This window comes from Phocoena sinus, chromosome 17 (assembly GCF_008692025.1).
Source record: "Phocoena sinus isolate mPhoSin1 chromosome 17, mPhoSin1.pri, whole genome shotgun sequence".
In the NCBI taxonomy this organism is placed as follows: domain Eukaryota; kingdom Metazoa; phylum Chordata; class Mammalia; order Artiodactyla; family Phocoenidae; genus Phocoena; species Phocoena sinus.
Window position 1 is genome coordinate 54,253,300 of NC_045779.1, and position 25,485 is coordinate 54,278,784.

The following is a 25,485-nucleotide window of genomic DNA, read 5'->3' on the forward strand; positions in this document are numbered from 1 at the left end:
AGAACACTCTATGACATAATTCAGAGCAAGATCCTTTTTGACCCAGCTCCTAGAGAAATGGAAATAAAAACAAAAATAAACAAATGGGACCTAATGAAGCTTAAAAGCTTTTGCACAGCAAAGGAAACCATAAACAAGACAAAAAGACAATCCTCAGAATGGGAGAAACTATTTGCAAATGAAGCAACTGACAAAGGCTTAATCTCCAAAATTTACAAGCAGCTCATGCAGCTCAATATCAGAAAAACAAACAACCCAATCCAAAAATGGGCAGAAGACCTAAACAGACATTTCTCCAAAGAAGATATACAGACTGCCAATAGACACATGAAAGAATTCTCAACATCTTTCATCATTAGAGAAATGCAAATCAAAACTACAATGAGGTATCACCTCACACCAGTTAGAATTGCCATCATCAAAAAATCTACAAACAATAAATGCTGGAGAGGGTGTGGAGAAAAGGGAACCCTCTTGTACTGTTGATGGGAATGTAAATTGATACAGCCACTATGGAGAACAGTATGGAGGTTCCTTAAAAAACTAAAAATAGAACTACCATACGACCCAGCAATCCCACTACTGGGCATATACCCTGAGAAAACCAAAATTCAAAAAGAGTCATGTACCAAAATGTTCATTGCAGCTCTATTTACAGTAGCCAGGACATGGAAGCAACCTAAGTGTCCATCAACAGATGAATGGATAAAGAAGATATGGCACATATATACAATGGAGTATTACTCAGCCACGCATAGCACAGGGAGATCAGCTCGTGAGCCTGGAGGGGTGAGATAGGGAGGGTGGGAGGGGGGGAGATGCAAGAGGGAAGAGATATGGGGACATATGTATATGTATAACTGATTCACTTTTTATAAAGCAGAAACTAACACACCATGGTAAAGCTTTGTGAGCCTGGAGGGGTGGGATAGGGAGGGTGGGAGGGAGGGAGATGCAAGAGGGAAGAGATATAGGGACATATGTATATGTATAACTGATTCACTTTTTATAAAGCAGTAACTAACACACCATTGTAAAGCAATTATAGTCCAATAAATATGTTAAAAACAAGATTAAAAAAAAAACACATTAGAAATCCCTTAGAAATAACTGAATTATGTGCTGCTTTAATGAAAAGAACCCACAACGAAAAACATAGAAAATGGGAAAAGGGTCTTTTCTTCTTTCCTTAGAGATGAATGACTAGTAAATTTCCAAATGCAAAGGGGATATTTAAGTTGACTAAGCTTGGTAATTCTGCTGCAGAGGTAAGCAAACTACGGCCTAAGGGTCACATCCAGCCTCTTGCCTGATTTTGTAGATAAAGTTTTTTTGGAAAGCAGACACATTTATTCATTTGTGTATTATCTATTGCTGCTTTCACAATGCAATGGCAGAATTTAGTATTTGTCATTGAAACTGTGTGGACCACAAAGCCTGAAATATTTACTGTCTAGCATTTATAGAAAAAAAAAAGTTTACTCATCCGTGGTCTATTCCATAAAAACTGGTAGTCTTTAAAAATAGTGCATCAATAAATAAGGTAATAGAGAAATGCCACCTGGTATACCACAACACCAATCTAAAAAGTTCGAAACTTGGTTTCTGGCATAACCTTCCACTGATTACTTATAACCTTTCTGTAACAGCATTTCTTCAGCTGTCAAGTAGGAATAATACCTCCTCTGCTTACTTCTGAAGCTTGGAAGCAGGAAATTATTTTAAAAAACTATAAAGCATCAAAGTATAAGTTATTATTGATATTATAGATTTTTTATATTGTCAAATCAAGAAAATGCACTCACTCATAATTATATAAGAAAAATATAAATATACATTTGTGTATGTAATTTATTAAAGGAAACTTTCTATCTATTATTTTTTGCTATATTTACAAGAAATATTTGGGTTGAGTAGAACTCATATTGGCATTATCCTTTCCAGGAAAGAAAAGTACAGAAAATTAAGATGTTTGCTTAAAGTCACCCAACTAATTAATGGTAGTGTCTGAGAGCTAGTGAAATCTCTTAATCATAATTTGCTTTCTACAGCACTGTGTATCTACAATGGTGACTAACTTGATAAATCAGTCATATTTGACATACATGTGTGGGTATCTGAGGTATGTAATTTTAGTATAGGGAGTTCAGAGGTTGAGATGAAATAAACAGAATTTTTGTTTAAAGATGAACTGTCTCTTCAAGTGCAATTTATCCTTTCTTGTTTTGAATTTTTAATAAAATTTTCATTTTAGAATAGTTTTAGATTTACAAAGAGGTTATAACGATAGTACAGAGAGTCCCCGTATACGTTTCACCTGTTTCCCTTATTTTTGACCTTCATTTTAAAACTAAATAATAAGTAACCATCAGTATATATCATCTAGAAAGTTAGAAAAGTGAGAAAAATATGTAGATGTGTAATGTAGAGTTATCATTTTTCTCATTTCACTCATGATTAAGGCAAGATGTTGTTACTTGTCCAAGGTCAGATAAAAAATTGATGACACAAAATTAGAAATAGAAGTAGATGTGTTAAATAGACTATAAGGATGAATGAATTAATGTCTTTAAAATGACTTCAAAATGTATGGACTTCTTAAAATGTGTGGACTCTTGCCTAAAGACAAATCATTACTAATATTTAACTTGCTAATTTACTTTCCAAAACAAAATGTTTTCATTAGCTCCTAGTTTATTTGCAACATGACCTGGCATGGTTCCTGGTATGTTTGGAAGCTTAATGAAGACATGCAAGTTTTATGGGTTTTGTTTTTTTATTTAGAAAGATGACACTGGGAATGCCTGTGTTTTTTGTAATATGAACTTTAGAAAGGGAAATCAGGTACTTATTTTTTGACCAAAAACAAGTCAGTGTTTCTCATTTTCAAAGTAATCAACTTTTTTATACTATTTTTTGGATATTTGATTGCAACTTAAAAATGTGACCAGATATCCATATCCACAGCAATGTGGAGCTACAGGATAATCATTTAAATATAAAATATATCCACTGAAATATCATTTTACCTATTATTTTTATCTTTTTCAAAATGTAAGACATAATTATATATATGTATTTTTTAAAGGTAAAACTTTCATCTTGATCACTAAGTAGTAAATGAGATTACGTGTATGAAGTACTCAGCTGCTGATGGCACACTAAAATTTTTCATCTCCTCCTTTTCTTCTTCCCTTTCCTCTCTTGCTGTTTGGTGAAAATCACTGTTCACCACTCAGTCACCATGGCCCTTAAGAGAACGAATGGTGGTAAAGAGAGTTGCAGGCATAAGGAAAAGGGACTAAGGTTTGTTGAGCAAGTGTCACTTGTTGAGTGGTACATTAGATGATTTACATATCTTTTATTGCTTAGAGCTATAAGCTGTCTTGCACCATGGATGTAATTATCCACATTTTACATTTGAGAAAACTTGGCAGGAGAGAGATCTGAACAACTTTCCAAAGATCACATAGCTTAGGAAAGTCTGAAAAGTAAATATGAACTATCTGCCTGCAATGGAGGGCACTTCTTAGAGAGAAGAATCCCTGTTACTGAGTGGGTGTTACAATCTCTACTGGTATCAAGATTCTTCTCCTGACTCTACAAATTTCCCTGCACTTACAACAACGTGGATGGACCTAAAGGGTATTATGCTAGGTGAAATAAGTCAGAGAGAAAAAAACAACCACTACATGATTTCACTTATACGTGGAATCTAAAAAATAAAACAAACAAACAAACCAAAACAGAAATAGAATCACAGATACAAAGAACAAACTGGCAGCTGCCAGGGGGAGGGGTGAGTGGGAAAAATAGATGAAGGGGTTTAGGAGGTACAGACTTCCAGTTCTAAAACAAATAAGGCACAGGGATGCAATGTACAGCATAAGGAATATTGTAATAAACGTGTACGGTGACAGATGGCTACTAGACTTATCGTGGTGATCAATCTGTAATGCATATAAATGTTAAATCACTATGTTGTACACCTCATACTAATATAATATTGTATGTCAACTATACTTCAACAAAATAATTTAAAATTAAAAATTTCCCTGCACTTAAGTAACCCCCGATAAATGGGTCACAATAGAAGAAATTTCCTCTGATTGAAATAGAGGACAGCCTAAGGAGTTTTCTGAAGCCATGTGTCAACTGTAATTAAGACCAGATTCCCTCTCAACTTTATTGAAGCTGCCAGTCAAAGACAGCGGTGTGCTTTTGTTAATGGAGCGCAAGTCTGGGCCTCAGAACTTGTGCTAGGCATGGCTATGCCCCTGAGTTTGTGTGAAACCTTGAGTTTTTTATAGACATTGTATCTTCACTGATAAAATCATTATTTTAAACCTACTTTCAAAGCATAGGTGAATTTTTGGAATGGTACATAATATAATCTTTTATAGACTGTAAAAACAATATTATGGTGTTATTATATTGTCTCATTTTGTTAAAATATTACCTTAAAACATAAATGCAGAGGTTTCTCAGGAAAACATTATAAATAATGAAACATTATTTATTATTCATCTAACATCTAGAATTAAGGTAACTTTCACCAAATTCTACCAACAGAGATTGGAAGACACTAACCAATTTACACACTAAATATAGGATCAACATTAAATATATAGTAAAAAATAAACAAAAAGTAAGTTTCCAAAAATCGCTTTATCAGTTGCCTTATGTCCAGAGTCAGGCACATTCTTACATAACCTAGGTATACATAAGTAATTTTAGTAAATGTTAGTATTAGTTTTACACATGACACAAAATTCTAAGTCTCATCTATGATTTGTTCTGGGAATGCACTGTTTGCAACCTTGTACCAAGGAAAAACCACCTAGATTCCAAATAATTGAAGCAGAAACAAACTTTTGGAATACAACCTACTCATAATTTGGCCACTCTCTGTAACATAAGCTTTCTATGAGCCTGGCGATGCTGAGTACTAAATGATGTTTTTAAACAAGTATGCACTAGAGAATTGGCTTTAGAGATATATGAAGTGAAAAGCACAAAGAATCTAAGAAGAGATAAAATCTGTCCAAATAAACTAGCATTGCTAAAACTGCATCTGTTCATATGAATAGTTACAAATAATGCACATTTTATGTGACTGAAGATTGTGAACTTTGAAAAGATAACAAAATAAGAAATATATACATACACATATACGGAACCAGAAATGCAAAAAGGAACATATTTGTTTTAACGCATGGCAAAAGAGTGAAGAAAAGTTTAAAGAAAATTGGAGAAATAAAATTTAAAAAAAATCATACTATTTGAAAATATTTCTCACTCTATCTTGTAACTTAAATGTATACCTACAGTGGAATTCATTAAGGACAGTAAACTTAATTGTATACTTTAATAAGCTTAAAAGCAATCACAGTTAATTTTTAAATGAGGGGAAAATTCCCATGGCAATAAGTTTGTTTTCTAAATTTGTCCATAGGGTGATTTTATGTTATATTTCTCACTAAAGATTTAAGCACGAATAAACCTACTCTCAAAGAAATACTTTAATATAACAAAACGAACTTGAAGTTACTTGTTTTGTGAAGTCAGATTTTCATAAACCTACTGATTAAAATTTATCGTAAAAGTGGAGTAAACCTTAAAAATGTAGATACAAACACTTTCTTCTCAGCCTGTGTAACATCCTGGTATGTTTCTGGTACTTTGAAAGAAAATATTAATCAACTCTTTGTGACTTAGAATTCTTTGAGATTTACCTTGCCCTCAGTCTTTTTGAGGTTAAACCATCCTAACGAAAAGAATTTGGGTTTCAGAATGAGAAAGACTGTATACAAATCACGGTTCTGCCACATACAACCTTGACGATCTTGGGCAAGTTGTTTAAAATCTTTTAAGACTTAGGTTCTTCTGATGAAAAATGGGGGGAATAACAATAACGGAATTATAGTAAGAATTAAATGAGGTAAATACATACATAAAAGAGCCAGGTAGACCCTAATAAAGGTTGGTGTTTTATAACATGGAATTCATTCCGTACTATAATTGGTTTTATAAACTAGATCGGCGGGTTAGATAGGCAGCAGATTATTCTCAATATAATAAGAGTTATAACAGCATCTAAGTTCTGAACCCCTCCTATATTCCAGGGATTGTATTAGGTGTCTGACTGGCATGGCTAATCTCTTTGACCCTCATAACTAACATTAGCAAAATGTTGTAACCATTTTGCTGATGAGAAAAGTGAAGTTTAGAAAAGTGAATTAACCCAATATCAAATGACCAGGATATAAATCCAGGCACTCTGTAGCCCTCATTTGGACTATTCCCAAGATTCTCATTAATATTCACACCAAAGAAAAATGGAAATGGGAGCAATTCAGATAAGGAGGGGAATTCCAAATCTGGCAACAGCAGAAAAAAACAAAAAAACCCAAAACCCCAAACATAAAAACAAAACAGAAGGACTGTATATGTCTTCCTGGAAAAGATGCTCTGAGAGTATGACTACTTATCACCTCCCAGCCTCTGTGGCTGCTTGTGCCATTTCTATAAAAGCCTATGATTTTTAAAAAGAAATTTCACCTGTTGAATATCAGCTTGTCTGTTATATGACCCTTAGGGGCTGTGAAAACAATCTCATCACTATAAAATTTATTAACTTGAAAGATCAAATTTTTTTTTACTAGATTTGGGGATCCACAGGTATTCCCACCACATTCTAAACAGTGGACAATATATTGAATAAGTCATAGAGAGTATCCTCTTCTCCATTTGCATTTTCATCTGTGGGGTATATTTCCTCCATAAAATAAAGAAAAAAGGACAAATTCTTAAACCACAGATCAAATCTTTACCAATGTGCCTGATTTTGTAGCATATTATAACTTACAAAGATCTGTGATGCACCATTAAATTTACAATTAAATTCAAATTAAATGCTTTTGAGAGTTTTAAGAGCTTTATGAAATAATAAAATAATCTTTTGCATCTTGTTCTATTGTAAAAATGAGTACTGATAACCACTGAATGGGTGATGACCTAAAGAAATTCTTGCCTCTCTATTTCCTAATATAAATAAAAATGACTTTAAGTCCTAGTGAAAAGTCCTTCATTTTCTCTACAGGTTTTTTTTTTTAATTTATCAGTCAAAATATTCATTTCCAAAGGTTGAGGTGGTGCTCCAAACTTTCAACATTTTATTTATTGCAATTCTTTATCTCACGTGAAATGAATTCCCATCTTAATTCATCTATCACAACAGATTAATTCTATAGATGGCACATACTGAGTCAATACTTGCCTTGATGGTCCTTAAATTATTATTTTCCCTTGTAATCATGTTTCCTACATGTTAATTCTAAGTTATAAAATATTATCAAAACTTCAGTTGGAAGTCATGGAAAATCATCTATTAACAGAATATAAGAATGCAATTTTCTGTAAGCTCTCAAAATATGCTCTGTCATCTACCTGTTTATCTATCTGTCTATCTATTCATTCCTTATTCTTATCATCTGAAAACAAATTTAGAAGCATGGTTGGTTGAATAGAACAGTTGAGAAGGTAATTGAAGTATATCAGATTGCCAAGTGGAAAAAACACTGAAATAACTAATATGAAAGAAATGAAGAAATTCAACAGATTATTAAAAAACGAAGGGTGTATAACCATGCAACTCCATGGACAGTGACTACACATACAAGCAAATGAAAGCAGCTGACCACGTACCCACACACCTTGGCAGAGGTGCACTCCACACTCGTCGACCGCCACCAAGACAGATGATCTCTGGCGTCCCTTCCAGACGATAACCTGATGAGCATGAGAAGGCCAGAGTGTCACCAACCCCAAAGCTGAACCCAATTCGGTTACCATATTGAGGAATTCCAGGATCTTCACAAGGTTCCAGATTATACTCTGTAATTGGATGAAGAGAACAAAGAAAATGTTAGTAGTAACCTTTAAGGGTATATTCCTATTTGCAAAATGGATGCTTTTAGGGCCAGCCATACATTTTAAAAGTTACTATATGTAAAATTATGGGTATATGCTGATGGCACACATAATTTTCTTCTTTTGTGAAAGGTCTACTAATTTAATGAATACTCTTATGTGTGAAATTCAATACAGGTGAGAAAATGTCACCTTCTGAGTGATACATTGAAAATGTAGCTATTTATCTTGTATTTTTTCTTCTGCATTAGAAAATTTCCATTTCATAGATTTTTGACTTATAATAATGGCATAATAAATTCATATTTTCAAATGAAAAATGCCATTTAGAATGAAATGATTTGCATTTTGAAATGGCTTTTACTTAATGGTTATAGTCTAAATGACAAAGGCTCTTGTGTCTCTAGTATACAAGAAATTCAATTCATCCATATTCTGAAAAACATGTCACTTCAGATGCAAGGGTTTATGTAAGACTGAAGTGCTCATAAACTGAAAATAGTATATTATAGATTTATACAAGAAAACTTCCTCAAGCAATGAATAAGCACCATGAAAATGAACAGTTAAACACTCTTCAGGGTATGAGAGAGTAGAGTTAATTAAACAACAATATTATAATTTATATACAGTCCTAAGAAGAAGTAGCTTATCTAAAAATATTTCCAGAGCACATGCTTAGTATGTAATTGCAGTGGAGAACAAGAGGGATTGTTTCACGTTGATGAGCTATTATTTTATTGTTTAAAAAACTTATTTGGATATACTTTTAACATTCTAGGTTAAAATTGATTATGCTCATTTGCTACTCACTATGAAATACCTTAATTATTTTAGAAGACAAGTATTTTCATGTAAATACTAGAATAACTATTGAAGGATGAGGTTAGTATTTTTATGATTTTATTTATATAAATTATATATCATTTATAAAATTATGTATAATTGTAATATAAATTTAATGTTAGTAGGTTGGCATAAGATTTACTTATTAATTTGTTTCTGTATTCTCTTTCACTACTTCATTTAACTAGAAAGTAGAACTAATAAGAATCATTTTTATTCACTTTGGTCTTATAATTTTTTTCCTGTAATCCAAGTTATAATGTTGCCTACAGATGAGGTTATTCTAGAATAAAAGAATAACCATATTAACTTGTTTCTATATCATCTAGTTGCAAATGAATAAATTAAGCTTGTCTTAATCTTGGCCTATAAACTATGCCTTTTTCTGAAACACAAAACTAGATATCACTGGTTTAACTAACATTTCATTTATGGCCTAATTGAAACTTTAAATATATGTATGAATTTCCATTTTAAGTTCAACTGGCATTTTAGCAAGTTCTTCTCTGTCAGAATTCTGCAGGATGCAAGTTAAAGAAATGTATTTATTGTATTTCTATTAAATTTTTTAATGAATTGATTTATTTTTTGCTATTATTTAAAGGTTCCCTTTAATATATTACTATAGACAATCTTCAAGGCATTTCAACGTTTCATTAAAATTTGTTGGCAGATAATTTCTTTGTTTTCTTCTTTATTTCTTTTCTCTTTTTTTCTCTCTCTGTTTTGTCATACATAACAAAAGTTATGCTCATACTTTAAAAAATCTGATTTTTAAACTTGTTTTCTTACCAGAGAACGTAATGTTGAATCCTTCATATGATATTGAAAAATCTGAAATGAAGCGCAACTGAGCCCTGAAATTTCCATAGAGACCAGCATTGATCATTGAAGGAAGTTCTGAACCAGTCAGGCGTGCCAGTGGTTGGGTAAAACTACCATTCTCTGTGATCAGTAAGTAGTCATGATGGTCTTCTAAATGAAAGGTGTGAAAATTGAACTGCACACCTATTAAGGAAAAGATGAAAATTAATTAGACTTATAAACTATATCAGTAAAACACATAGAGCTGGGGCTTCCCTGGTGGCGCAGTGGTTGAGAGTCCGCCTGCCGATGCAGGGGACAAGGGTTCGTGCCCCGGTCCGGGAAGATCCCACATGCCGCGGAACGGCTGGGCCCGTGAGCCATGGCCGCTGAGCCTGTGCGTCCGGAGCCTATGCTCCGCAACGGGAGAGGCCACAACAGTGAGAGGCCCGCATACCGCAAAAAAATAAATAAATAAAAATTTTAAAAAATGTAACCCTTCTTTTTTTCTCTCTCCACAATGAGCCTTTTTTAGGAGGGGTCCAGAAATTAAGTCAGTCTTTGAAATGTTCTTCAGTGTAAATGTGGTAATTGACACTAGACAGATGTAAATGAGAATGAGGTGTCAATGTGGCAAGGAGAAGATGCTCTGCCATCTAGATTAACTGATATCTAAGTTTACAAAATAATGAATGGAAATTCACATTAAGTCAATTTGATTTCAATCAGAGACTAAAACTAAGAAAAACTAGGCAGGTAATACAAGAACAGATGGAAAAAAAGGAAGAAAAAATTCATTATGCCTGTTTTTCTTAGAAAAATGTGGTTGTTCTGATATGCACTGAATTAATACTCGGGAAAATTAAAAATTCTGTTAGATAGTGATGCTGATAAGCCCATTGTCAAGTATTACATACATAGTCTTTCTGAGACCCACTTTCTCCATTTGAAAAATGGGGTCCTAATAGGGTTGTCTTGAAGTTTAAATGAGACAATATAGGGGATGACTTGGCACAGTGCTTTCTCAGAGGAAGTACTCAGCAATCGTTAGCTATCGTTATTGTTTAATCCTTCAACATGAAAGTAAATTGGTTTCATGTCACTCTGTCCTAGTCAGCGACTTTATAAAAGTAAGCCTCTGTTTATCAGATTACAGTTTAAGCAATAAAATCTGTTTTCACTGCAGCAAAACAATTTAAGACCTTCTGCTGAAGGTCAATTAAGCCAAATAAGAATATGATACTAAGAACCCACTATATTATAGGCATTATGGAATATAAAAAAAATTAGAAGATTGTAAATAACTCATGGTCTATCTGAGGGAAAAAGATACATAAAATAAAAGTTCAAACATTATGCTAAGTGCTATAAAAGTGATTAATGTGAGTCAATACAGGAGCATAGAAATAGAGGTAGTTTGTCAAATGTATCAGCAGAGGCTTCAGAAGGCAATGGCCTTCAAAAGTGAACAGATGTTTGTGGAATAGCAACCCTGGGATAGACATTTCGGGAAGAAGAAGTGGACAGGCAAAGACATACAATCTTAATAGGGCAATGGGTGTTGAAGAATAGTGAGAAAAAATCAGTGGTTTCAACATCATAGTACCTTCTCATAAAAGTGATAATTCAAGAAGCCTTATTAAGGCAATTTTTGTTACAGAAATATAAGAAAAAACTTGGGCTTGAAGTCAAAATATCATGAATATCTAGGTTTTAGTTAGTTATGACACTAACTATGACCTTGAGGGGGTGACATATTGACACATGTGTGCGCGTGCGTGTGCACATCTGCGTGTGCTGGGTGAGAGGTTAAATTATATTAGCTTGACAATTTCTCCAAACTTTAAGAGATTATCCTTCACATAACTTTGGCTACACTTTGGAATAGTTGTACTTCCAAACAATTTTGTTGGCTCATAAAAGAAAAGCATATAATCTGCATTTCTTGCCATGTAAATACAGATTTAATTAACACTTGCAATCTGTGAAGATGCAAAACCTTAAGTGTTAATTAAACCTCTATTTACATAGCAAGCAGTACGTAGCCCTCCATTTTCTTGTATAATACAAGGAAGCTTATTTTAAACTCCATTAATCCACTACACACTGAAATAATAATAACACTGGATGCTTTGGTTAACGTCCAGCAAAGAGTCTTCCATTATGGAGAACAACAAAAATGACAGTTTACAAAGTCTTCTACCTCATTCCTGCTGTACAATACCACAATACTCATTTTAACAGCATTTTTTTCTCAATTATATTTAATTTCATTAAAATAACAATGCTTATATAATCCTCACTGTCAATAAAAGGATGTATAATTTTAATAAAGGCAAACTTCATTTGTATCTCAAATATTCTATCAGAACTGCAGATATATCTCACATAGTTGAACAGGAGTGTAAAAACACATTGTGTAAAAAACACAATGAATTCAAATTATTAAATAAAGCTTTAATTTTTAAAATTGTAATATCATCTTCTCATTGCTAGGATTTTGTGGGTGGGGTTATTTTAGATCTTCTATAGTAAAGTTAATAAGTACAATGTAATAGTAAAAACCAATAAGAATAATATAAGAATAGAGCTAAAACAAAAACTGCTTCTCCAAAGCAGTTTTTATCATGAATAAATTAACTCTTTTTAAAAAGATTAGCATGTAGATTTTTTTCAGGTAAATAATTTTCATCCAATTTCATTTTGATATATTAGAATGCCCATTTTCCCAGTGTCAAGTTTTTGCCTTAACCACTTATATTGCGAATATACTATTTTGGTTGTATTGCATGAATAAACCATACTTAGTACTACAAGGAAATTCATTTATTTGTTCAAAGGACATTTATTAACATCTACCATATGCATAGTGCAATTTTATACTCTCATTCAATTATGTGAGATATAACTTCAGTTCTGACAGAAAATTGGAGACAGATATTTCTAGAATGGTTAAAATTTACACAGGAAATATAGCTATAATAAATAATCATAAACATTTTAAAAACGAGTGTATATAAACATGTACTGTTTGCTTCACAATTGGTTCAGCACTTCAGAGTATCTTCCTATTCCCCTTTGAACTTTTGAAATCAACCCACTGTGCCAGAGACAAAAGCCATCCTGTTTGAGATTCTGTTGATATGAAAATTCCAAGTAACATTAGTTTAATATATCAAAAGAAAATAAATATCTCATATTACCATTCTGACAAAAACATGAGTATAATACTATAGAAAAGTAAATATAATCTTCTCCTGCAGTTACTCAAATTGAATTGTGTTAGCATATTTTAGTACTGATCTGGTTTTGCTCATGCAAAATGACATTGTAAAGGACAATGAAATAAAAATAGATGCAATGAAAATTCAGAAGATAGCCCATTATCATTGTATGAGGCAAATTACCTTTTCCATGGGTTACATCAACAGTCCACGTACAATTCAGAGAATTTGGATAAAATTCCGGGTAACCAGGTGATAAGATTGTTCCACTAGGCCCTCTAACATCTCCTCCACATAATGCTGAAAATACAAAGAAATGTAGTCATCTGATCAGGCATAGTTAGAGAGGCAGAGGCTGAACAAATCTCTCTTAAAATAGAATGAGTCTGATTATTTTTGCTTAAGTTACTTCCTGGTAATAACAGCAATGTGTAAAGACCTCTTCCAATACTAAGAAATCATTTCATCCTTTGCAGCAGCAAAGAGAAGAAAAAGATATGTAATAGTATCTGAGAATTAATACTGGCCCCAGGAGAATTTAGCTCAACTTTCCACATTTGCATTTGAAGTACATACTTATCTTACACATTTCTAATTATAAGCAACATTTGCATAAATTGGTTGTAAATTAAACATGAGTAATTAATTCTTTAGCAGTCCCCCTTTTACTAAGCTTTAAGAAAACAAATTGTTAATTATACAAAATTATTTATTTTAGATTCCTAAAGGGATATATGTCATTCTTCATAGAATTCTTTTTAAAATAGTGAAGTAAACCAAAATTTTGAAGGCTGCTTCTGCACTTGTACATTTCTCTGGGAAATATCATGAACAAAAAGGGGTTTCTGAGAGGATACTGATTTTTAAGTAAATACTCCAAGATAATAAAACTAAATAAATGTTTATGAACTGAGGTCAAAGAAATTGAAATTTAATTCAATGTTCATTTACTCTAGAATAAATGATAGTTTACAATGCCTTCTACCATCAGTGGTTATGATATGCCAGATAATTTTACCAGTATTTAAAATTAAAGGAAACAAAGATATAGTCAGGTAAGAACGTACATTCTCGTGGAAGCAGAGAAAAGTTGACTCCTTATTCTATTCCACTTGGAGATGTCTACTCTCTTGGACATGGGCAACATGGGTAAGAGCAGTAAGAACTGTGAATGCAACATACAGCCTTATCTGCTCTGATCCTTGCTCAACTTCTCTGGGATACCAGAAAAGTGAGTTTTGGCTTTATTGTCTTCCATGATTTCTTCCAAGTGGCAACGCTGAGAAGGAAGAGTTGAGGCAATCTGGCTGCTATTCTACACTGACCTGACTAGAAATAGTAAGTCTGCAGTTCCTAGAAGTATTTAAGCAGGCTTAGATTTACATAAATATACACACAATTAAAAATCACTCTTGGGGCTTCCCTGGTGGTGCAGTGGTTAAGAATCCACCTGCCAATGCAGGGGACACAGGTTCTAGCCCTGGTCCGGGAAGATCCCACATGCTGTGGAGCAACTAAGCCCGTGCACCACAACTACTGAGCCTGTGCTCTAGAGACCGTGAGACAAAACTACTGAAACCCCTGCGCCTAGAGCCTGTGCTCTGCAACAAAAGAAGCCACCCTATCAGAAGCCTGTGCACCACAATGAAGAGTAGCCTCCGCTCACTGCAACTAGAGAAAGCCCACGCACAGCAACGAAGACCCAACACAGCCAAAAATAAATAAATAAATAAATTTAAAAAAAAAAACAAAAAAAACCAGAACACTCTTCCCTTTGCTACTTCTTTTACTTCACTAAGGAATAAAAGAAGGTCTTGACTAGTACCTCACTTGAAGTTGTCTTATAGGCCACCTTCTCGAGACCAAGATAAGGCTATGCTTCCAATTTCATTTATTATTAAGACATTTACAATAATATTCATGGTCTGGAAGACTAGGCTCCTGTTTAGAGCCTGCACAGACCTTTATTGGTGATTATTCTTACTGAAACTTTCAATTTTCATTCAATTAAAAATAAAAAGCCTCATTGAGCTTTTGTAATCAAGTTAAGGGCTAGGTATACCATTTCCATTGTATCTTGATGGTGCTAAGTTGACCTTTTTAAAATTTTCCTTGTGATTCATTCTGCTTCTTGACAGAGAACTGTTTATTATTTCATTAGATTATTTTTACATACAGTAATTTGTTCCTAATACACTATATTTCATTTTATTCTCCATTGTGAGACACTATATTTCATTTTATTCTTCATTGTGAGAGTCCGACAAAAAAACCTAACAATACAACATGCTATGAATTTGTTGAGTGAAATGTAATGAGTGAAAATGCTCTACTGGATTAAAACCTACAATCTCTATTTGAAAGGAGTATGTTTCATATAGCAAGAGTAAAAATCAGTGAACAGAAGCATTAAAATTAAGAGAGTTGAATTATTTAATTAAATTAAACACTAAAAATAACAAAAAAGAGAAATGTGAAGTTTTAGAAAGTACATCCGACATGCGCTCCTGTGCATGCATGTGTGTGTATTTGGTGGGTGTACCAGTTGTAGAGGGAAAGTTCTTCTATTCATCAACATTCTTTCAAATAAAGCTACTTTTAAAATATCCTTCTTTCTGTACTTAGCTAATTTCTTAGAAATTTGCTGTCTGCAAGCTGCACCTACCATATGTGTTGAAGGTGGGCAATGAACATTCTGCAGATAAATGAATAAAGTTCAGTAACCATTACACATTAAAATGGTTAGGAGAAATGGTCAGTAACTCATATATTTTTAATGAAAATTTATATTGTTACTTAGATTATAATCAGATGACAAAATATACAGTGCATTTTTATGACACAGTAGAAGTTTCTGTTATTTGAGAATATTAGTATTGGATAAAGGCCTTGAAAGGAACTGACTCAACTGACAGAATTTCACAGTAAATAATGGGAAAGAGTGTGATTAAGTCTCTTTCTCTTCTTATTTTTTTTTTTTGAAAGATGAAACTGAAAATATGAAAATACTTGTACTTTACTTTGTAATAAAACAGGATAAAATTGCAACTACTCACTCGTTTTTAGCAAAAACATGACCACTCATATTGAACTTGAAATGTGACTGGTACTACTCTGAAGACTTTTATTTGTATTAACTCAATTAACCCCATAACAACCCTATGAGAAAAGTACTATAATTATTCACAGTTTACAGATGAGAAAGCAGGCACAGAGAGAACTCAAGCAGTCTAGTTCCAGAGTCCATGACCTTAAGTTGACTCAAATCAAGTCACTGAGTTGTAAGGTACAACATGATAAACATAATGAGTGCTTCTGTATGTCATACATGGAAGTTGTTAAGAGGGTAAATCCTAAGAGCTCTCATCACAAGGAAAAACTTTGTTTCTATTTCTTTAATTTTGTATCTGTATGTGATGGTGGATGTTCACTAAACTTATTGTGATAATCATTTCATGATGTGTGTAAGTCAACTCATTATTGCTGAACACGTTAAACTTATACAGGGCTATATGTCAATTATATCTCAATAAAATTGGAAGAAAAACATATATAAAAAAAGATTAAGTTGGAGACAAATTAACAACAAAAAAATATTGACTAGGAGTTTGGTAAAAACAGTGTTGGAAAGGGCTAGGACATTCTAGTGGAAAGGAAAAAACACTGATGAAGGCAAAGGGCAGAAAATAAAAATGCAAAATCAAAATAAAGTAAGTATTCCCAAAAGGCTGGAAAGAATAGTCTGCTCATTCTTTCACTAAACTCAGATTTATTGAGCACCAACTGTGTGACGGGAACTGAACTATTCTTGGCACTGAGGACATAACAGTGAACAAAGTCCCTGCCATATAGAACTTACATTTTGAAAACAAAAACAAACAAAAAAAAGCAGACAAAAAATACATAATGTTAGAGAGTGGTAAATACTATGATGGAAAAGATAAGTGGCACGACAGGGATTACTCTTTTATGGGGAGTTGTCAGTGATGACTTCTAAGTGGAGACTGAGTGAATTTAGGAAGAAGGACATGTGACTATACGAATCCTATTTCAGGAAGAAGGAAAAAATGAGAGGGGGATTGGAAGGATGGAATGCGAGGAGTGAGGGAAGGGTTCTCAACATCTGAAAAAAGCCAGAGACCTGTGTAGCTGGAGTGCAGTGGCATGAACGAGGGAGAAACTTGTGAGAGATGAGGTATGGGAGGCAGTCAGGGCCCAGATTACCTGGGGGCAGTTAGGTCATGCAAAAGTTTTTGGATTTTTTTCTTCTTGGGATGTTAAGTGATAGAAGATTCTGGGCAGGGGAGTGCCCTGATCTGCCTTAACTTATAAAATAATTATTCTGGTTGCTTTCTGAAGAGTAGACCTAAGAGATCAAAGGCAAAGTAAAGAGACCCCTCAAGAAATGCACGGTGAAAGATAAGATAGCAAATTTACTAAATAACATAGAATCTAACTGAATCATTTCTCACTTGAGGGTCAAGATTCAAGGTTTCAGTAATGAAAAAAGATAAATTCAGTAAGATCATTTTTTTACTCAGAAACCTAAGTACACAAAAATGGAATTGAATTAAAAGTATTTGTCCATATAACATGTTAGATTTTAAAAAAAGTCCTATTTTTCAGTCACATATTCCAAGGAGTACAGAATATCCATAAACTATTTAAACAGCTATATGTATTTTTTATACAAAATTCTTAAACATGTGGCATCACTGAGGAAAGAATAAAAAATCTACAATTGTACTCTTCATTTTAAAGGATCTTAGTACTTTACTATTGCAGAGAATGTGGGCAGGAGGCCGTGTAATAGTAGACTTGTGCACGGGATCTGGATCAAGGCTGCCTGAGTTTCAATCCTGATTCTGCCATTAACTAGTGGGATGACACAGGGCAACATACTCAATCTCTATTTGCCTTAATTTTCTCATCTGTTAAATGGTGATCATAATGGCACTTACCTCATAGAGTTATTTTGATAAAACAAGTTAATATACCTAAAGCACCTATAGCAGTACCAGCACATGGTAAACCCTCATTAAATGTTAGCTATTATTATTATTATCACCACCAACCCTCACTGACTAGTGTGTTTTGTGAATCAATTAACTATGGGCTATGAAGAAACTGTACGAGCTGATGTGTATAAAAATGAGGCATGCTGTACCTTGAATATCCAGGCAATCTAGGCCAATGGAGGTTATACTCTTGGATCTGGAAAATCAATTCTGTTTATTCACTTCTCCTCCCTTTAACCCCAGGAAGTTTAGATTAGCTGCCTCCGGGGAAAATGTTTAAACTGAAGGAAAACCCTAATCAAATCAGTTTACTAGTTATAAGTAATTGAGTTCAGTTAATTTTAGAGGCTTTATACAAAGCTCAGACATTCAAAAAATATATAATTTAGCCCTTGTCCAGTTATGCTCAGAATGAAATGGGGATACAAAAGAGGAGGACACATGGTTAAGAATCATGAATTCCATGATTAATAATTTGGACTTTCATTCCTAGGAAGCAGAGAGCCATTAAGCATTTTTTGACATGGGATAGAGCATGAAATACCCTTAGTGTGAAGAAAGGAGGTTAGATTGAAGTAGTTGGATATTGAATTTAAGGTTGATAGAAGTTGCATTGACAAGAGATGATGAGGGCCTATGTTGCTCCCAGGAAAACTAGATACACTCATTTTTATTATTAATAATATTTAAGCATGCTGGTATACTTGGACATTATTTTTATTCTCCTGCTTCTTCTGATAACACTGCCGCCACACCTTTTTACTTCGGTGAATTTACTCATGCCAACCATGTGGCTTCACCAGGACCTGACAAACATAGTACCTTTACACCACAATCATTTGTCTCCAACCACAAGGACGAATGGACACAGGACCTGGAGAAAGCCAATCGTAAAGTGTGCTTCTCCTTTTCTACAGTTACGAGTATAATTATGGACTGATTAGAGACCTTTCCTGGGATTTTTCTAATTAGAACAACAAGGAAGAACTCTCATGCTCCTCTGATCCTGGAAATACGAGGTTACATGTTTCCATCTTCATGAGAGTGTATTCTCCACTTCCCGTATGGAAAAAGCCTGGCTGCAGTTAAAGAGAATGATGCCAATAGAGAGAGAAAAGCCAAGATGGAAATAGAGATATCCTTGAAAATGTTTGAATTCATGATTATAATTAGCAATAAGAAGTATGCCACCCATACCTTTTCTAAGTTTGAAACTTTGAACAACAAATTCTGCTTTCATTTTTTAAAATCAGTTAGAGTTGGGTTTCTGTCACTTACAACCACAAGAATGCTATTACAAATGGTATTATACCAAATACAGGGAAGAAGTGCTGATGATTCTTTTAAACCTCGTTATAAAAACAAATTGACCGGGCTTCCCTGGTGGTGCAGTGGTTAAGAATCCACCTGCCAATGCAGGTGACGTGGGTCCTGGAGGATCCCACATGCCGCAGAACAACTAAGCCCGTGTGCCACAACTACTGAGCCTGTGCTTTAGAGCCTGCAAGCCACAACTACTGAGCCTATGTGCCTGCACTTAGAGCCTATGCTCTGCAATAAGAGAAGCCACCATGGTGAGAAGCCTGTGCACCTCAACGAAGAGTAGTCGCTGCTCACTGCCACTAGTGAAAGCCTGCATTCAGCAACGAAGACCCAACACAGCCAAAAATAAATGAATTAAATAAATAAATAAACAAAGAAGCAAAAAAACAAACTGACCTAAAGCTGTTACAGAAAAATGATGGCACTGACAGTATTTGAAAATTTAATTATGAAATGACAAACTTAATCTTCCACTTGGCAAAATAATAAAAGTTAGGAATAGTATTATAAATAAAAATTAAAGCCCAGAACTAAATAATGAATAGATTTACATTGTGTGTGTTTTTATAAAGCAAGTGTGCAAGCACTTCCCAATCAAAGGAAAGCAGCTTCTTTCACTGTATTTTCATATGTGTCTTCTGAAAAATGAAGGATTGCTGACTTAGTCTCCACAGAAACAAAGAAGAGGTAAGGACACTGGTATAATATTTTCTATAGCCAGGAACTTGCCACCACAGGACAGTCTGGTACATTGCCACAGTGCTGCATAGCTAGGTAAAATTTGGACTAATACATGTTGCCTTTCAGGCAGGAGGTAAATGCTCTATCTCTTCATTGCATTCATCTGACACCAACATGACACCTTCAATGCTATTTTTTCAAGGACCCGAAGCACACAATGGGCACCTAAAATGGTTACCTCAACACATTTTAAAAATACATATTAGCATCATTAGGCATGGGGTAAGTTTGGCTGATTATCAATATTCATTCTTTTGTTTCTTTATTAATGGTTTGATAACATAAAATTGGCAGACTTCAAGATATTCTTTTAAACATATGAAATACTTATATTTATGTTTAGCCTCACATTTTACAAGATTATGTTGATTTTTTTTTGGTTTATAAATCAGTTTATTTTGCATATTGAATGAATTCTTACCATCACATGTTGGAAGTGGATGACTCCACCAGTGGTTTTTCTCACATAGAAGGGGCTCTTCATGGCTCAGCCTGTATCCTGGGTCACAACTAAATGAAACAGTAGATCCGATGGAGAAATCATGACCATAGCGATGACCATGTACAGGTATGCCAGGGTCCAAGCAAGAATAGGTGTTCACTGTAACACCTGGAAAACAAAGGGAATGTGAAAAAGAGTAAGCATGATGAGAGTCAAATCGCTGAAATTGATTCTCATTCCTTCAAACATTTGTGAGTGGTAATTTTTACAAAGAAATTAATGTGCCCATAGCTTTATTTTAAAAACTAGCAGTTTATTTAACACATTTTTTGACATTTCCTACCCACAAGGACCAAAAAATCAGGCCATTAGTTATATAAAAACTTGAAAATGTACAATTATCTATCAAACTTTGTATTATAAATTATATATATATACACACATATACAATAATAATCATAGCAATAATTAATGTTTGAACTTATTACATTCCAGGTACAACTCTAAAATGTTTGCAAAATTTGCCTAATTTGGTCATTAAAATAATTCTATGAAATTAGTTTTATCATTAAAACTCCATTTGATTGCTTTAGGAGGCTCTAAATATGTCTTCAGAGATTGGTATCTGTGTCTATGGATTTGTTCTGCATCCATTTATCATTGTCTTGTTTTATGTAATATTTAGATATCCAAGAAACATGATTACATCTGTATTTCAAGAAATACAACATAATAAACCCCCTTGGGGTTGGGGGATTGTACTAAAACAAAAAAAGGAAAGTCTATTCTGAGTTATTTTTATTATTTTAATGTGTTTTGTAAACGATAAATAATCTTATCTTATTGGTACAGTTTTCATAATCTTCCTGTTTTGAGAGGAAGACATAAGAGGTAAAAGTGCCCAAGACAGGGAATAAAATAAAATTCTAGAGTGCAATCACTGGTAGCATTGCAAGAAATCCTTCCCATAAAATTTTGGTTCAACTAGAGAGATTGAGTTTTTTCTTTTAATGGATTCTATTAAAATAAAAATTCACCAAACACCAAATACATTTTTAATGTTTTAAGTAGTATAATAATTAAAGTTTTACTCTGCTGATTTTGAGGCATGGGAATGATTCATTTAAAGAAGATAGTTTGGTTCCCTACAGCTTGAGAAACTTATTAAGAAAGTGTCAACAAAAAAAGTGTTTTATTTGTTTTCTTGGTAGGAAAGGGTTTGAGATGTTACTAAGTAAAGCAGAAGACTAATTAGAATAAAAATGAAAGAAAATGATCTTTTGTAAACAAACTTAAATTGAAAATCACTGCCTCCTGGCCAGATTTGACCAAAATCAATGTCTGTTGCGCCTCTCATCAACCTCAGCATTTCTTAGCCTCCACTCTACCATTTAGGCCCTAGTCCTCAATAATAATTTTGACTATTTCACCAGGGCCTATAAATGACAAACTTGCTGTCTGTAAATAAAGACTCTGCCTTAGCTAAACTTGTTAGGCTCCTCCAAGTCCTTCTTATGATTAGGTCTGACCCTTGGGCTCTGTCCTTGGCCCACTTAGTTCAGTTTTAGCAAGAATCTGAACTAAATCTGTTGGGTCAGTTTACTGAAAATCCCCACACTTTTAATAACACTTTGCATGATGGTTTAACTTAATCCTTAAAATAATCCTGTGTCTGAGAACATGATTACAACCACATACCTTGGTTGAAGTGGGACTGAATGTGATATATCGGGCATAGGATAGAACAATGGACAAAACGAAAAAGGTGTCTGCCCATTCTAGCATACTGATACAAATTAATTGGTAGTGAAAATTAATTTTGAAATAGATTTAAAAAAAAATGACTACTCTGACTCATCTTTAACTAATAAATGCTAAAGATCTCAATTAAAGTCCTTTAAACTCATTTGAATTCCCAAGCATGTGTTAATCCTCTCATTGCATTTTACAATAATGTTTAGGAAATATACTTCCATGCCACAAAGCTCTAAATAAAGGGAAGTTAATATAATTAAATAATATTGTGGATAAGGTTAAAAAGAAAATAGCTATAAATATATATTAACAATTTAAAAAACCCATGCGCCCAACCAGATTTACTGAAGAGAGACACCCTACATGGGATATAAAGTTACAAATTTTAAATGCTGAAATTTTCTCCTGAGGGGGAAGGGGGCATAGGAGACTTGAATATAAAAAGAAGTGATATAATATCTATCTGAAACTGATATAAAGATATCTTGCAGTAATCTTAAATGTACTGTTAGATACATTCACCATAAGTGTTTTTCATGAAAAGATATATGGCAATGTATTTTTAGATGAAAATGTGTGCATATGTGAGCTTATATATATGTATGCAACCATACATCATATACAATACAACCACATTTATTTAAATATGTCAGATGTTTATAAACAAAACAGAGACTCGTTTCTATGTGTATACCAGCATCAATTTTTTAAAAAAATCAGACATATTTTAGACTTCTTAAACAAAAAGTATTTTAAGTGAAATTATTCTAAACTGATTCCAACACTGTGAATTAGAGCCTGTTTTAATATATAGCCTTTGGCTAGTTATGTTAGCCATACCTGCATATATATGAGTATGTATTTTACTTTTCACTGTTAATATAATTTTCAATACTTCATACAAAATAATAAAATTGAATATTTTTAATGGAAATGTATGCAATGAGTATGAATAAAATATAAAAGTATGATTGAATTTATGAAGTAAATGCTAAAAGAATGTGTCAATGTTCATATACATCTTAGACTGCCATTTACTGCCTATTGTTGGCTTTTCAGCACAAATAACGATTATATGAACTCATTTTTAAAGATTTTTTTATTTGCTATTTCTGACATTTCCTTAGTATTTCCCTTCATAATGATATTACACAGATATTGTTGGAAAAAATCTAATACAGGATTTACTAAAACACACACCTTGTAACCTATTAGCATTCTCACAGGTCAAGTAAAGCTTTGATCTTCTTTTCTTTAATAAATCTCCTAGTTCTCTTAATGATACAATGGTAATACCAAAAGTATGGAAAACAGAGTAAGGAGATCAAAAAACATGTTGGCATTACTTACTTTCATAATGAATCTTGAAACCATTATTAGAACGGCTATTGTCTGTTGTAAATAGAAGGTATATAAAATTACTACTACTAAATAGAAACTGGGGCACCTGTGTGCCATTGTAAGATCCAAGCAAGGGTGACAGAAGATTTGGCCCATCATGAACTTCCAGAACATCATAATTCAGCTCAGTCTGAAATCTACGGTTAAGAGACATATGTGAAAATATATTTATTAGAATAACACTGTATAGGAAAATAACACTTTAGATTGCTATTTAACTTATTATTTATAATTTTTACCAGCTTTATATACACTTTTCTTAAGCTTTTCTAATATCTTATATATCATTTAAGGCCCCACCATTTAAGAATACCAAAGTTATAAGCTCTTATTCCTATGGACAATTTTCATTTAAAAAGTATGAATACATACTTGTTGTTTGCAAGTAAGATTTCTTTCAAATGTTACAGATTATCTTCAGTTAATAAATGGCCTTTTCATTAACCAAGCATGTTTTTGCAGTCATCTTTCTTTTGCTTTCCTCATTTCTATTGAAAACTATGTGATTACTGTATTTATCTTCAATCAGATCATCAGAATTTCGTCTTAACAGTATACTTCAAATCTGACCTCTGCTTCATATAGTTGTTTTATTTTGATTTTTGATAAATCTCTTTTGGCCATTACATTTTTTATACAATTTTTATTTAGATTTTTGGCTGTTGTTGCTGCTATTGCTTTCAATTTTTTAAAAGATACAATTGTTTTATAAATTGTATTCAACACAGAGCTACTTTTAACATGGATAACATATTCATAATAAACTAAAATTTTGCATTCCTTCCTTGCACTTCAAGAGTATACCACAGTCTGAATCTGGATCAGAAATCTTAGTTGGGGGAAAAACATCTACATGGAATCATGAATAGTTGAGCATCTTACTCACTTCCCATAATGAAACTGCAGCCCAGAACATTCAATTCCTGCCTTCACCAAGGTTTTCCTATACATATTTCAGCTTTCAGCTTAAATTGGTCCACAGGAAGCCCTTTCCTGACCTCACAATGTAGGTTAGTTTTACTATATTGCCACAATTTATTGTGCCTTTTGTGACACCAATCACAGTTGTTTGCTTGTTTGACAGCTGTCTCCATTAAGAGTCGATAAGCTCCATGAGTTCAGACAGTTTCTGTTTTTGTTGATGTTTTGCATATAGTAGACACTCAGTAAGTACTTATTGGATAAATGAAAGAATTAATGTATTTTAAAGAAAACAATACTTTCTTTTCTCTAGGGCTGTTATCAACTTTATCAAAAAAGCACTCAATATGCTTTGATACTTCAGTACTAACCATGCATTTTCACCCTTTTAGAATATATCTTCCAACACATTTTTTGGCAACTAGTTATATTCAGTACAATTTTAAAAATAATTATAACTTGAAATGTCCACCAATTTTCAGATAATAACTTTATCATACCTACCAGTCTTTTCCAGTATTACAAGATTAAGCTACATTATTCCTCAGAAAAATAAAACTAAAACAAATAAAACTCAAAACCTGGTAAAAAAAATTGAAAGAAACATTTAAAAATTAGAAACTTTATTTCATTATAAAATCTCCGATATGAATATAAACATGGCACAAAAGTAGTCAAAATGTATAATTTAATGCTATTTAAGAAAGACAAATGAAATATTTTTAGATTTGTACCACTGTTACATCCTATTAAGCAAGACTTAGTAAAATGAATGGATTTCATAAGTTTATCTTACTCTTTATTTTGCAACCTGGAATATATTGTATTTGTCTAAAAATAACTTTTCCAATAATATGATTTAGAGTAGTAAATGTACAGGAATACACTATGTCCTTTAAAAAAATGATCAGGCAATTACACATTGTGAACCCATTATTTGATTGTTTGGTAGTCAGTCTATTGTAGCATATATATATATACTATAATATATATACAAAATATTTTTTTTTTAGGAGTGTTTTTTTTTTTTTTTTTGCTGTACGTGGGCCTCTCACTGTCGTGGCCTCTCCCGTTGCGG

General features: G+C 33.1%; 1 protein-coding gene across 3 annotated transcripts in view; it reads right to left on the reverse strand.

The window, feature by feature from the left end:
• The window catches only part of CSMD3 (CUB and Sushi multiple domains 3), a 1,083,470-nt gene that overhangs the window by 387,043 nt on the left and 670,942 nt on the right, over positions 1–25,485 (reverse strand). For all 3 annotated transcript variants that reach the window (XM_032609830.1, XM_032609829.1, XM_032609828.1), the window contains 5 exons: positions 23,436–23,623; positions 20,310–20,498; positions 12,990–13,106; positions 9,571–9,786; positions 7,708–7,896 (listed from right to left, as the gene is read on the reverse strand). In XM_032609830.1, the coding sequence (XP_032465721.1) occupies positions 7,708–7,896; positions 9,571–9,786; positions 12,990–13,106; positions 20,310–20,498; positions 23,436–23,623 (899 nt within the window). The remainder of the gene's footprint in view (positions 1–7,707; positions 7,897–9,570; positions 9,787–12,989; positions 13,107–20,309; positions 20,499–23,435; positions 23,624–25,485) is intronic.